A 15,637-nucleotide genomic window follows, 5' to 3' on the forward strand; every position below is an offset into this window, starting at 1 on the left:
GATGATGTTGACGGCTCTCTCTCTCAAGCCCATCGTGCGGCTAAACATGTCACAGGGACTCAAGTATTTAGATGAGCAAATGGAAGAGAAGGGCAAGGGAGAAAAGGAGAAGAGCAAATGGAAGAGAAGGGGCAAGGGAGAAAAGGGGAAGAGGACAAAGGAGTGGTTCATGGGCTTGATGGCATCTTAATTTAGTAGACACTCATGCCCTCTCTACCCCACAGCAACATGACCAGACCACGAGAAAAGCTATTTAATTCCCGAAAGACATGCCACTGCCTTATAGACTCAGACTGAGACGGTCTTGTGCTTGTGCTTCCTGCCACTTTGTACTATCCCTTCTGTTCAACTTCCCACCTTGGTCCTCCCTGTGGTACAATGAAAAGTCAATCTACAAAGCAAAGCATAGATAACAAGTTTGGATTCAAGGTCAACCTGCAGTCCTTTTCATGATTATTCCCCTACTGTCTGGAACCCTGCTTAACCGATCACACAGTACTCCAGAGTAACTGTTAAGTATTTCCCACCTCTTAACTTTCCACTCTGAACCGGTCTAATCAGCTGACCATCAGCCACACTGCAAGTGGTAGCAGAATTTAGCAGTAAAGTCTGGTTTATGGACACAACAGGGAAGCTCAGAAATTCCCTGGCACCACTGTAACTCTCTCCTTAATTTATATTCACATATGACCAGAAGCCTGACCAAAAAGTTAAGAGAAATGTGAATTCTCAACCATCAGAGCCGGGTCATAGCTAGCATATGCACAAGCGTACAAATCCCCCCCATCTGCTTCTGGTCATCTCCTGTCCTTGACCTTGACAGATATAAACCCCTTAGAAAATCTAACTAGCAATATCTGCCAATAGCATTTTACCTTCTCCAAGAAACATAACCCCAAAGAAGCAAAATATACTTATCCCATGCTATGAATATTCTCTTAAAAACTGTATCCAACACAACTCAAAGTTAAAAAAGCAAGTAAATAAAGGCTAAAGTCAAGTTCGATGGAAGCAATTTTCCTATCAAATACTCTTCCAAAACTCTATGCAAAATTGCTCATTCAACCACTGCTGTCACATCCAATTAAGTTTGAATCACATTTTTATTTACACTTACCTCTGCCACTCGGTGGGTGGAACTAAACCGAGGTGGTAAACCAGCCAAAACACAGTGTTGGTGGGTGGCATTGAGATCATCTGTAGGAAAAATACCAAAAATTAAAAAAAAAATAAAACCACACACACACATTTATTAGTCACTATAAACTATTCAACAAAAATACAAAGTAAACAGTAAATCCATCATTCAAGAACAACAATAACTGAGGAATTAACATCTACTTTGTATTCTTTAAACCATTCTTTATAACTAGGATGACTTTGTATATATATAAATAAAGTATATGTATAGACATCAAAGCCATGACACTTCCAAGAGTGAAAGGGGATGTTAATTATTCCAGGACAACAGGTGTAAACCTGGATTGTCTTTAGCCAAAAGAGTACATGGTTATCCTACTTATGTGTAGTCTTATGATCACCACTTATCACTAAGTTTTACTCTTTATGAACTTCTTTCTCTTTTTCATGATACATCAAATTCTACCCATGCCTTTAGATAATAAGCCAAAACCTTTTTATACTATTTAGGGTGGAACAGCTTTCATCTGAAAATCTGCTTTTTTCTCCCCAAAGTATCAACTTTACCCTAACAATTTTCCAGGCAAAAAACCAACCAACTCAGCAGTTGCAAAGTTTTGGCTCTCAGAAAAGAATTCTAGCCTATGGATTCACAACCCAAGAATGGAGTAGGTGGTGAATTCATCAGCTAAAGAATAAGCCTAAAACCACACGCAGTGGAAGAAAAACCAATGGCCAAGTTGTTGTGTATTCTAAGAAATGATGCCACATGTCAGGCAAAATCTCTATCACCTCTGCTTAGGACACCACTTTCTCTATTACAAAGAAGAGAAGGAAACAGTACTGGTCCCCAGCAGTGTGTGATTTCCTACATAGGCAAGTGAGGCTTCCTACCAAGATACCAATACTTATAATGATTTAAACCAAAAGGTAGAAAACCATCATGTCATTAAAATTAACTTTTAAACAAAATAATGGAAATGCAAAATGTCAGCCGAAGGTCTCCTGCTTCGGGACATTCTGGAGTAACAGTGACAAGGTTTGCCTTCTTACCTTAAACAACTATAAAAATGGACCAAAAATAGGAACACCTGGATGGCTCAGCAGTTGGGCATCTGCCTTTGACTCAGGGTGTGATCCCAGGACCCAGGATTGAGTCCCACATCAGGTTTCCCGCAGGCAACCGCCTTTTCCCTCTGCCTCTCTCTCTCTATGTCTCTCATGAATAAATAATTTAAAAAAAAAAAAAAAAAAAAAGGACCAAAAAGAGGAAACAAATGTTTCTGACACTGGAAAACAGAGCAAGATACAATCCCAAAGACAAACAAAATAGGTGAGCCCTAAGATTGCCCTAGCTTACTACCTAGAACAGATTCAAAGCCAGAATGGAAAGGGGGAGTCAGACAGAACCCAGAGTTTTCAGTTTTCCCTCTTGTTGAGTTATGAAGACAGAGACTCGAGTTTAGGAAAGCCAGGCAACAAGGATTTGTAAGACAGAATACTGGAACAGGAGAACCTGTACAAAGAGAAAACAAGTAAATATCTGCAGAAGAGTTCCTTCAAATCTGTGGCTGAGCACTGACCTGTCCACTTGTGAATGAAAGCTTCCCAAGAGCAAGAAAACAAGCACCAGCAAATGATAGGATGAAAAATCTCAGACCTCATGTAAGGCTGGGGATATTTTGTGTTCTCAGCAGCTAGAATGGCACCTACTACGAGATAATGGGTTAGAGTCCTTGGAAAAGCAACAACTTAGCAGTAGAGCAAAATTAGTTCATCAAAGGCTGCCCTAGATCCACTTAATAGCTTAAAACCAAGCCTCAAAAGTATCCAAGTTATTCCAAATACTTTAGTCATTAGAGCAAAGTCTAGCACTATTTAAAAGAATTTAACAAAATCAGATACCTGAAAAAATTCACAATATCTAGCATCCACTCAAGAAGTAACAGAGAAGAGGGGTACCTGGCTGGCTTGGTTGGTAGAGCTTATGACTCATGGTCTCAGGGTAATAAGTTTGAGCTCCATGTTGGATATAAAGATTACTTAAAAATAAAATCTCACAGGACTACCTGGATGGCTCAGTCAATTAAGCATCTGACTCTTAGTTTCGGCACAGGCTATGATCATAGGGTTGAGCCCCACATCAGGCTCTGCACTCAGTAGGAAGTCTGCTTCTCTCCCTCTCCTTCTGACCCTTCCCCTGCTCATGCTCTCTCTCTCTCTAAAATAAATAAATAAATATTTTTAAAAAATAAAATATTATAAGAAAAATAGTAACAGAGAAAGACATATATGATACATGACACATATGTATATATAAGATGTATACATAGCATTCTCTTCTTTCACATATACACATCTTTCATATATATAAGTAAATAAAATGAGGCTTCTAAGGATGAAAAATGTAATATCTGAAATTAAAAAATTACACTGAATGAGATAAACAGCACTTTAGACACTGCAGAAAAAAAATCAGTGAATTAGAATACACAGAAATAAAAACTACCAAAAAATAAAGCACACAGAGAAAAAAAGGCTAAGATAAATGAAAGGGCATCAATGACCTATGAGATACTACTGATCAGTTTAACATAAATATAATTTGATTCTCAGAAGAGGAGAATGACACAGGGCACCTGGATGGCTCAGCCAGTTAAGCATCTGACTCTTGGTTTCAGCTCAAGTCATGATCTCAGAGGTCATGGGATAAAGCCCTGCATCAGGCTCTGTGTTCACCGTGGAGTCTGCTTAGATTTTCTCCCTCCTCCCCCTTTGTGTCTCTCTCTTGCTCCTGTGTGCACATGCTCTCTCTCAAATAAATAAATTTTTTTAAAGATTTTTATTTATTTGAGAGAGACAGAGAAAGAGCACGAGCAGGGGGAGGAGTGGAGGAAGAGGGAGAGCTGACTCCCCACTGAGCAGGGAGCCTGATGCAGGGCTCAATCCCAGGACCCTGAAACCATGACCTGAGCTAAAGGCAGACATTTAACTGAGTCATCCAGGTGCCCCTAAATAAATAAATAAGAAGAAGAAGAAGAAGAAGAAGAAGAAGAAGAAGAAGAAGAAGAAGAAGAAGAAGAAGAAGAAGAAAGAAGAAAAGGAAGAAGAAGAAGAAGAAGAAGAAGAAAGAAGAAAGAAGAAAGAAGAAAGAAGAAAGAAGAAAGAAGAAAGAAGAAGAAGAAGAAGAGGGAGAATGACAGAAAAAAATTACCTGAAAAAAAATTATCTGAAGAAATGATGGCCAAAGAAAAAGATCAGAACAAAGAATAAGAGCAACAAATAGAAAATATTAACAAATAAGGTAGCTATTAAACCAATTATATCAATAGCCACTTTCAATGTCAGAGGAGTAAATATATCAATTAAAAGACAGAGATTGGCAGAGTGGATAAAAAGCCAAAACCCAATTTTTATATGTTGTCTACAGAAATTCACTTAGTATAAGGTCACATATAAATTAAAAATAAAGCAGGGGAGAAAGATATTCTATGATAACACTAATCAAAACAAAGCTGGGATACCTATATGAATTTCAGTCAGAGCAGACTTCAAAACAAAGAAATTATCAAGGATAAAAAGGGCATTACAAAGTGATAAAGGAGTCAATCCTTCATGAAGATACAGCAATTCTTATGTGTACGTGCCTTGTAAGAGAGCTGAATTATATGAAGCAAATCTAATACAACAGCAAGGAGAAGGATGCCTGTGTGGCTCAGCAGTTGAGCATCTACCTTTGGCCCAGGCCATGATCCTGGAGTTCTGGGATTGAGTCCCACATCAGGCTTCCTGCATGGAGCCTGCTTCTCCCTCTGCCTATGTCTTTGCCTCTCTCTCTCTCTCTCTCTCTCTCTCTGTATGTCTTTCGTGAATAAATAAATAAAATCTTAAAAAATAAAAACAGCAAGGAGAAATAGACAAAGCCTCCATAGTTGGAAACTTCAACATCAGAAAAGGACAGATCCATTAAGTAGAGAATCAATAAGGATGCAGCTGAACTCAAGAATACCATCAATCAATTGGATATAACTGACATTTGTAGACTACTTCATCCAAAAAGAGCTAAATACATATCCTTCTCAAGCTCATATGGAACATTTACCAAGATAGATTCTGGGACCAGAACAAAATAAAAAACAAAACAAACAAACATAAAAAACAACCCAAATTTAAAGGATTAGAAATCATACAATGTCTGCTCTCAGACCATACAGGAATTATTTTTTATTTATTTATTTTTTTTTACCATATAGGAATTAAATCAGAAATCAGTTAACAGAAAGACAGCTAGAAAATCTTAAAATACTTAAAAGATTAAACAACTTCTAAATAACATAGTAAAAGAAGAAATCTCGGGACCCCTGGGTGGCTCAGCAGTTGAGCATCTGACTTTGGCTCAGGGCATGATCCTGGATTCCCGGGATCAAGTCCCACATCAGGCTTCTTCCATAGAGCCTCCTTCTCTCTCTGCCTATGTCTCTGCATCTCTCTCTGTGTCTCTCATGAATAAATAAATAAAATCTTTTTTTAAAATAAAAAAAGGAGAAATCTCAAGAGAAATTTTAAAGTATTTTCAACTAAATGAAAATAAAAATACAACATCAAAATTTGTGAGCTGCAGCAAAAGCACTTCAAAGGGAAAAATTTAACATGCTGAAAGCATATATTACAAAATAAAAGATCTAAATTCTGTAATATAAGCTTCAATCTTAGAAAACTAGAAAAAGGAGAGCAAATTAAATCTAAAGTTTAAAAAAATAACTAGAACAGAAATCAATGAAATCAAAAACAGAAAATCAACAGAGAAAGTCAATGAAACAAAGCTGGTTTTTTGAAAAGATCAATAAAATCAATAAGCCTCTGTCCAGGCTAAGAAAAAAAGGAAAAATACAAATTGCTAATACCAGAAATACAAAAGGGAACATCAGGGCAGATCCTATGGATATTAAAAGGCAAATAAAGTAAAATTATGAACAGCTCTCTGTCTACAAATTCAAAAATGTAGATGAAATGGATCAATTCTTTGGAAGATTCAATCTGCCAAAACTCACATAAGAAATAGATCATCTGAATAGGCCTATGTGTACTGAAGAAACTGAGTCAAAATTAATTACCTTCTTAAACAGAAAGTATCAAGTCCATATGGGATCACTGGTAAATTCTACCAACCATTTAAGGAGAAAATTATATCTATTCTTTACCATTTCTTCCACAGGAAAAAAGAAGGAAGACGTCCTAATTCACTCTATGAGACCAAAAATACCCTAATACCAAAACCAGACAAAGATATCAGAAGAAAAGAAAACTGCAAACGAGTATCTCTCAAGAACATGAATGCAAAAATCCTCAACAAAATACCAGAAAATAGAAACCAATAATATATATTTTATATACTTTTATATATATCTTATAGACTTATGTGGAACTATCAAGTGAAATTTATCCAGGTATGCAAGGCTGGCTCAATATTTGAAAATCAATAAATATGACCCAGCACATCAACAGGCTAAAGAAGAAAAATCACATGATCATATGAATAGATGCAGAAAAAAAAAATCTGACAAAATCCAACACAAATCCATAATAAAAACTCTTAGTAAACTAGGACTAGAGAGTAATTTGTTCAATGTTACACAGATCATCTATAAAAAAATTTACAGCTAACATATTTAAACTTGATTTCTCACTAAGATAGGGAACAGGGCCAGGAATGTTTCTTTTCTCTCTCTCTCTCTTTTCTTTTTTTTTAAGATTTTATTTATTTATTCATGAGAGACAGACACAGAGAAAGAGAGAGAGAGAGAGAGAGAGAGAGAGAGAGGCAGAGACACAGGCAGAGAAGCAGGCTCCATGCAGGCAGCCTGATGTGGGACTCGATCCTGGAACTCCAGGAACTCCAGGATCACGCCCTGGGCCGAAGGCAGGCGCTAAACTACTGAGCCACCCCGGGATCCCTAGAATGTCTCTTCTTATCATTCCTTTTCAATAGCACACCGGAAGTGTTTAATGAAATCAGACAAAAAAAAAAAAAAAAAGGTATACAGATTGAGAAGGAAGAAATAAAACTCCTTCTTCACAGATGATATGACTTGTCTCTGTAGGAAATCCAAAAGAATCAACAACAAAAAACTCTCCTGGAATTAATAAGCAATTTTAGCATGGCAGTAGGATATAAGCTTAATATACAAAAATCAATCCGTTTCTTAATGAGTAAGTGGAATTTGAAAGTAAAAATTTATTACCAATTATATTAGCATCCCCCATAATAAAATACTTAGATATAAATTCTAACAAAATATGTACAAGGATCTACATAAAGAAAACCAAAGGAGCGCCTGGGAGGTTCAGTTAGTTAAGCATCCGACTCTTGATTTTGGCTCAGGTTACAATCTCAAGGTTTTGAGAAAGCTCCAAGTCAGCCTCCATAGTGGGAGACTGGATCCTACTTGAAAGATTCTCTCTCTCCCTGTCTTCCTTCTCTCTATTAAAAAATAAAGAAAAAAAAAAAGGAAAACCAAAAACCCTAATGAAATCAAAGAACTAAACAATGGAGAGATATTTCATGTTCATGGACAAAAAGATTCAATATTGTCAATATGTCAGTTTTTCCCAACTTGATCTATAGATTCAATGCAATCCCAATCAAAATCCCAACAAGTTATTTTGTGGATTTTGACAAACTGATTCTACAGTTTCTATAGAGAGGCAAAAACCCAAAATAGCCAACACAATATTGAAGAAGAACAAAGTTGGACTTACCCAACTTCAAAAATTACTATAAAACTAGAGTAATCAAGACAATGTCTTATTGGCAAAAGAATGGGCAAAGAGATCAATGGAACAGAAGAAAAGAGAATCCAGAAAAAGAGCCACATAAATATGGTCAACTGATCTTTGACAAAGGAGCAAAGGCAATAATATAATAGCAAGGATAATCTCCCCAATAAATGGTGTTGCAACAACTGGATAGCCACATGTAAAAAAAAAAAAAAAAAAAAGAATCTAAGAATCTAGACCCAAACTTTACACTTTTCACAAAAATTAACTCAAAATGGATCATAGGTCTAAATATAAAATGTCTAAAACTAGAAAATAACAGAAGTGGAAATCTAGATGACTTTGGGCTGATGATGAGTCTTTGGATAAAACACCAAAGGCACACCCCAGGAAAAAAGTAATTGGTAAACTGCACTTCATAAAAATTAAAAACTGTTCTGTTAAAGTCACTGTCATGAAAATAAGAAGACAAGCTACAAACTGGGATAAAATACTTGCAAAAGACATGCTCAATAAAGGGCTGCAGTTCAAAATATAAAGAACACTTGAAACTCAACAAGAAAATAAACAACTTTACTGAAGAAATGGGCAAAAGACCTGAACAGACACCTCACCAATATACAGATTGCAAATAAGCACATGAAAAGATGCTCATTATCATTTGTCATGGAACTGCAAATTATAACAACCATTTGTCATGGAATTGCAAATTAAAAGACACTACTAAGCACCTATTAGAAGGGCCAAAATCCACTGATAACTGGTAACACCAAATGCTGACACAAATAACGTAACAATAGAACATGCATTCGTTCCTGATGGGAATACAAAATGATATAGTTGTTTTGGAAGGCTATTTGTTCTGTAGGGGTTTTTTGTGGTTTTTTTAAAGATTTTATTTATTTATTCATGAGAGACAAAGAGAGAGAGAGACAGAGACACAGGCAGAGGAAGAAGCAGGCTCCACGCAAGAAGCCCAATGTGGGACTCGATCCTAGGACTCCAGGATCATGCCCTTAGCTGAAGGCGGCGCTAAACCGCTGAGCCACTGAGACTGCCCAGTTCTGTAGTTTCTTACAAACTAAACATATTCTCACCATAAGATTCAGTATCTGCCCTCCTTGATATTCATCCAAATGAAATGAAAACTTAGGTCCACACAAAAACCTGTGAACAGATGTTTAGAGCAGCTTTATGAACAACTGCCAAAACTTGGAAGCAACCAAAATATCTGTCAGTAGGTGGATAAACTGTGGCCCATTCAGACAATAAAATAATATTCAGCACTAAAAAGAAATGAGCTATCAATAAATGAAAAGAAATGAGGAAACCTAAATACATATCTTTAGGTGAAAGAAGCCAATTGGAAAAGGCTATCTACTCTAAGATTCCAATTACACAACATTCTAGAAAAGACAAGACTGCAGAGAACGTAAAAAGATGGTAAGAGTTGAGTGGAGGGAGGGAATGAATAGAAGGGTTACAGAGGATTTTTAGGGCAGTGAAACTATCTTGTATGATACTATAATGGCAGATATGTCATAATACATTTCTTAAATACATAAAACATATCCATAAAATAGACAACACCAAGAGTGAACTCCATTATAAAACATGGACTCTGCGTGATAATGATATGTCAAAGTTGGTTAATCAATTGTAATAATTGTAACCACTAGGAGCTAGGAGCCTAAACTACTCTAAAAAACTCTATCTTTTAAAAAATTATCAACTGAAAAGTCTTTGGAAAATTCTTTAACAGTCCATAGCTCACAGTCTTGAGACCAATATGCAGGTATATAACTATATAGTTATTCTCCCAGGGTGCTCTCATGGAAAAGGAAAACACTCACTTACATCATTTCATTCAATATGTAGATGAAGAACTACTTTGTGCCAGGCACTACTCTGGGCACAGTGAACAAAACAAAGTCATGGGGGTTATATCAAGATGGGGAAGATATAGAATAAGTAAATAAACAAGAAATTCAGACATGACTTGCTCTGGAGAAAACAGGACAATTTAAGAAGTATAAGAATTAGTGGGGGTGTGAAGGAATAACACACTACTAGATATGGAACTATTGCTGGGGAGAGCTAAGTTGGCTGGAGATCTGAATAACGAGGATCCTGGCAACACCAACATCTGGGAGAAGAAAGAGCTGGCACTGAGGCACTGAATAAGCTCACTGTACTGGAGACTGCAGCAAGGTGCTCAAGGTGGAGAGGGAAAGGTGAACAGATGAAGGTGGTCGCCGTTGGTCACGGTCAGAATGTGGGGCTTAAGTCTAGATACAATGGGAAACGATTAGAAAACTTTAAGCAGGGGAAAAAAGGGTGATCCAAGTCTGAGTAGACCACTCTGACAGCTTTCTGGAAAAAAGAGAGGATGGAAAAGGGCAGGCTTTGGAGCAGGAAGACCTGTGGGGAAGCTGCTGCTCCACGTGGGAGCCGATGGTGATGTGGATCACCGTGACTGAGCAGGAGATGGTGAGCAGTGATCAGGTTCAGAATGCTTTAGAGAAAAACAGAAGACCTGCTAAAAGATTGGAAGGAGGAGGGAAGGAGGAGAGAGAGTGAAATTAAGAGCAATACTGGGAATTATCAGAGGAAAGACTGATTAAAGATGATTAAGTCACAAAACATTAGGTTGATGTGAAAACAGTGTTACAAAATGCAGTGAAAGGTGAGGACAGAGACAGGAGTGACAATTGTGGAGTTTTAAATACAAAGGAGAAGACAAGGAAGGAAGGGAAGGTCAAAACTGACCCAACCTTGGCAGATGGGCTCAGAAGTGTGGCTTCAAGCCTGATGAAGGCTAAGTGAGAGACTCCCTTTCAGTCTGACCCCCCTCTGACGCCTCTGGTTAAACACACCTGAGAATTTCTGGTTAACCTGGACTATTTCGTCTAAAAGAACAAAATGAAGAGCAGAGGCTGGAGGAGGTTTCCTCAGGCAGATTCCCATAAAGGGTTGAAATCAATTTCTAAGAAATACATAAATGCCCTTCTCATTTACACAAACAAAAGCCTCACTGATCCTATGCTATTAATACTAGGATCCACGGACATCATAGAGAAAGTGAAAACATCTTTTTAAAAAGATTTTTATTAACTTGGGAGAGAGAGTGAGAATGCACAGCAGCAGCAAGGGGAGAGGGAGAAAGAAGACTCCCCACTGAGCAGGAAGGAGCTGGACTGGATCCCAGGACCCCGGGAATCACCCAGACCTGAGCCAGAGGCAGATGCTTAACCAACTAAGCCACCCAGGTGCCCTAAAGAGAAAACATCTTAATGAACATTGGTTAAGTGCTTTTGTTCCACTGAGGGGCAACTAGTCTGATGCTGGCCAAGGGGCCAACACAGCATTCGAAGTAATACACTGTGGCCTATATCTTTATTCAAATCCTTGGCAATTTCCGAATCAAACAACTCTTTTGAAATTGCTCCCACCTGTCTCTAATACATTATGGCTTCTAGAAAAAAACCCTGTAATTTTCATCCAAGAGCTTCTAATTTATCTAAAACCCTAAGTCTGTACAAGTGGCTCCAACTTCATGGACTGTATGTACATCTTAAAAGATATGCTAAAAACATTTGCTAGCTTTACAGCACACGACTCTTAATTATTAGGAAGAAAACACTAAAGATGTCTATTTGTTAGAGCTATTACAGAATACAGCTAAACACTGACTAATTCTATATTCAAGTGGAATCAGAGTTTGTAGAATTTATTCAACAAAACAAATAGAAAAGCCCTCACTTTGCTGGCTAAATGCTGTGTGCTCTGTCAGTGGGTGAAGAGAGCTCTGGACATTCACTGTAGCATGAAATCTCATCTCATATATAAAAGACCATAGATGCAAAGGCATTAATTTCCGCCAGGGTGACTGAATCATGCCCACAATTCTCCTGAAATCCCACCTGCTGAGATTCCCCTCCCACACAGACCAACTGGGGCAGTCAGTCATCCCAAATTTAACCCAGCCCCTTACTTCCTTGGTTTTGTTGTCCAGTGTGTTACCAGGGCTATTTCATCCCAGATTCCTTAAAGTAACAATCAGGAGCTTCGTTAAAGGCACACTCCTGAGCTAAATAGGCCCAATACTGAAATCCAATCTTCCTGGCTTCACGCAGTCACTGAAGCTTTTCATTCTTACTCACCTGTCCATTCTCATCGCTCAATCTTAATATTTATGACCTTATTTTTCCTAGACATGGGGACATCCATGACTGAGAACATATTCAGAATTTAATAGCCATTGAAAGGGGGGAGGGGAAGCTTTGTGGCAAGATGTCGGTACAGACTCAGGCCTCTCAAGCTGCCCCATTCCCAGATTCCCTAAGGACATGATCAGGGGACTATTCAATTAGGTCAAGACTTTTGTCAGCACTGAATATTAGAGAAAGGTGCTCAATATGCCAGAAATTGTGAGGGTTTGTTCTGGATAGGCTTAGGCGGGAGAAGATTAAAGAAAGGGTGAAGAGGGCTGACACATGAGTGTCTACACTGAAGGAGCAGCACCCTGGTAAATACAGCAAGCCGATTCCGGGAGTGTTCACCCTCAAACTCAAAAGAACTGAGAAGGTCTGACAGGCTACAAGGCAGTCGGGGGGCAGGCCCCTTGCCTCCATGGGGCAACCTTAAATGCAAGCAACCTGTGACACCCACAGACCCCAGGATGTGCTGCTGGTACAAGCTGCCACTTTGAGAAGACAGCCTGACATTGCTGAGGTAAGAAACTAGAACAAGTAGGTGCACCATAAGCTGTCATGGTTTGTCCACTGGGCAAGCATCTATACCACACGGAGATCAAAATGAGTTATTCAGGGCACTCCAATTCTTGAAATCTCTTATCTGGCCAAAGAAGGAAACATTTTCATCCTTCCGTACTTCGATGGAAGGATTTGGCTGGGAATGTACACCAAGTTTTCAAAAGAAACAATCTCAACACCAATTTGCCCGTAAACCAGTACTAGTCCTCCTTCTGAAGGAAGAAACAGACAGAGACAAATCACCAGACTCATGTAAAAACACTGCAGTTCAAAGGAAAGGAACCACTTTGAAACTGTCTCTGCTCAAAAGGTTTTACTCAAACTGACAGGACAAATTTTTTATAAAATTCTCAATATTTTAAGAAGACACTTGATTTAAGGAAGCACTGCATCTGTGAAAATGGGGCAAGCAGACACGAAGATGGAACAATCTGCCATCAGGAAAGATTGCTTGGAGTTGACTTTCTTTTTTAAATAGTGTCCTTTCATTTAAAATGATGGAAGATGGAGTGAACAACAGAACACATGCTACACAAAACTCAAATTGGAAGTGGATGAGGGAACTCAAAACATTCTCCTAGAACCTGGAGGGAAAATGAAAATTAGTGACAGAACAGCTAAGAAATAAGGGACAGATTCTGGAAACCAAAATATATGAAGAATCCTAGAAAGAAAGCAGGAAAAGGATAGATGAAAGAACCACCAAAGAACAGAGGATATTGCTCAAAGTTGTGAAGGGACTCTGTACTACAAAGTGGTTGTTGAAATACATAAACATATTCTGTTCAAAAATTAAATACAAAATATGACAAATGTTCAAAGAAAAACCATAATCTATCACTACAGAATCAAAACAAAGATGATCTTAGACATCTCTCAAACATCAAGTATTAGAGCTCAAGGGAACAATATCCAGAGTTTTCAGGTAGGAAGACTGCGTGCGACACAAGAATCCTATAGCTATCTAAGGAGGTAGCAGCATGTGAAGGTATAGTCACTTTCAATATAAAAACTCAGAGAATATAAGCTACCATCATTCCTTTGCCATTAACCTTCATGACAAACTTGTTAGAGCCTATACTTCATTTAAATAAAACCACAATACAAAAAGAAAACATAGCAGTAAGCTCCTTGACATAGGTCTAAGCAATGACTTTTTAAATATGACACCAAAAGCAAAAGCAATGACAGCAAAAGTAAACAAGTAGGACTATATCAAACTAAAAAGCTCTGCACAGGAGTGCCTGGGGGGCTCAGCCAGTCAAGTGTCTGACTATTGATTTTGCCTCAGGCCATGATCTCAGGGCTGTGAGATTGAGCCCCCTGTCAGGCTCCATACTAGGTGTGGAGTCTGCTAGAGATTCTCTCTCTCTCCTCTGCCTGCTCCACTCCCCCTCTCATAAACAAACAAACAAACAAACAAACAAAAACCAATAAATAAAGAGCTCTGCACAGCAAAGGAGACCATCAACAAGATGGCAACCTACGGAATGGGAAAAAATATTTGCAAATCACATATCTGATAAGAGGTTAATATCCAAAACATATTATCCAAGAACTCCTACAACTCAAAAGCAAAAAGCAAGCAATCCAATTAAAAATAGGCAGAAGATTTGAGGAGACATTTCTCTAGAGAGGTACATGAAAAGGTGTTCAATATCACTAATCATCATAGAAATGCTAATTAAAACCACAATGAGATAATACCTCACACTGGTCAGAATGGCTACTATAAAAAAGACAAGGGCAGCCTGGGTGGCTCAGCGGTTTAGTGCCACCTTCAGCCCAGGGCGTGATCCTGGAGGGATCCCTGCATGGAGTCTGCTTCTCCCTCTGCCTGTGTCTTTGCCTCTCTGTGTCTCTCATGAATAAATAAATAAAATCTTAAAAAAAAAAAAAAAACACAAAAACTTTTGCACTCTTCATAGCAATGTAAATTAGTACTGCCACTATGGAAAACAGTATGGAGGTTCCTCAAAAAATTAAAAATAGAACTACCATAAAACTTCCACTTCTTCATATTTACCCAAAGAAAATAAGCACACTAACTCAAAAAGACATATGCATCACCATGTTCACTGCATCATTATTTACAACAACCAACTACCCACTGATGGATGAATGGGTAAAGAAATTATGGTACATAGATACAACGGAACACTAGCTATAAAAAAAGTATGAAATGTTGCCATTTACAACAACATGGGTAGACCTCCAGGGCATTATGCTAAATGAAATATGTCAGACAGAGAGATATGAATACCATAGATCTCATTTATATGTGGAATCTAAAACAAAAACAGGGACACCTGGGTGGCTCAGTGGTTGAGCATCTGCCTTTGGCTCATATTGTGATCCCGGGGTCCTGGGATTGAGTACCATATCAGGCTTTCTGCATGAAGCCTGCTTCTCCCTCTGCCTGTGTGTGTGTGTGTGTGTGTGTGTGTGTGTGTGTGTGTGTGTAATGAATAAATAAAATCCTTAAAAAATAAATAAATAAAATAAAACAAAAAAAACAAGCTTAAAGATACAGAAAACAGGCTGGTGACTGCCTGATGTGGGGTATGGGGAGTGGGAGAAATGAGTAAAGGGGGTCAGGAGGTACAATTTTCTGGTTATAAAATAAAGAAGTCATGGGGATGTAATGTAATGTAAAATTGCCAAGAAAGCAGATTTTAAAATTTCTTATCACAAAAAAAAAAAAAACCATATTTCCTAACTACTGCTGACCTTGAAACAAAAAACAGCCAGTTATCTTACTAGCAAAATGGGTTTATTCAAGAATGACAGGGGAACTGCAATTCAGGACACTTGAACTATGCCAAAACAACAGTCAATTTCAGAGAACAAAGAAAAGGAATGCTACTTTACAAAGGAAAAGGAGGAGTTGGGAGAGGCTGCTTGAACAAAAGTCCAGTGGAGGCAAGTGAGAGTTCAGGGCAGTA

General features: G+C 38.1%; 1 protein-coding gene across 2 annotated transcripts in view; it reads right to left on the bottom strand.

The window, feature by feature from the left end:
* FTO (FTO alpha-ketoglutarate dependent dioxygenase) overlaps positions 1-15,637 on the bottom strand; it is a 380,608-nt gene that overhangs the window by 212,389 nt on the left and 152,582 nt on the right. For both annotated transcript variants that reach the window (XM_041765302.1, XM_041765303.1), the window contains exon 5: positions 1,118-1,197. In XM_041765302.1, coding sequence (XP_041621236.1) covers positions 1,118-1,197 — 80 coding nt within the window. The remainder of the gene's footprint in view (positions 1-1,117; positions 1,198-15,637) is intronic.

This window comes from Vulpes lagopus, chromosome 8, assembly GCF_018345385.1.
Source record: "Vulpes lagopus strain Blue_001 chromosome 8, ASM1834538v1, whole genome shotgun sequence".
Classification (NCBI taxonomy): Eukaryota; Metazoa; Chordata; class Mammalia; order Carnivora; family Canidae; genus Vulpes; species Vulpes lagopus.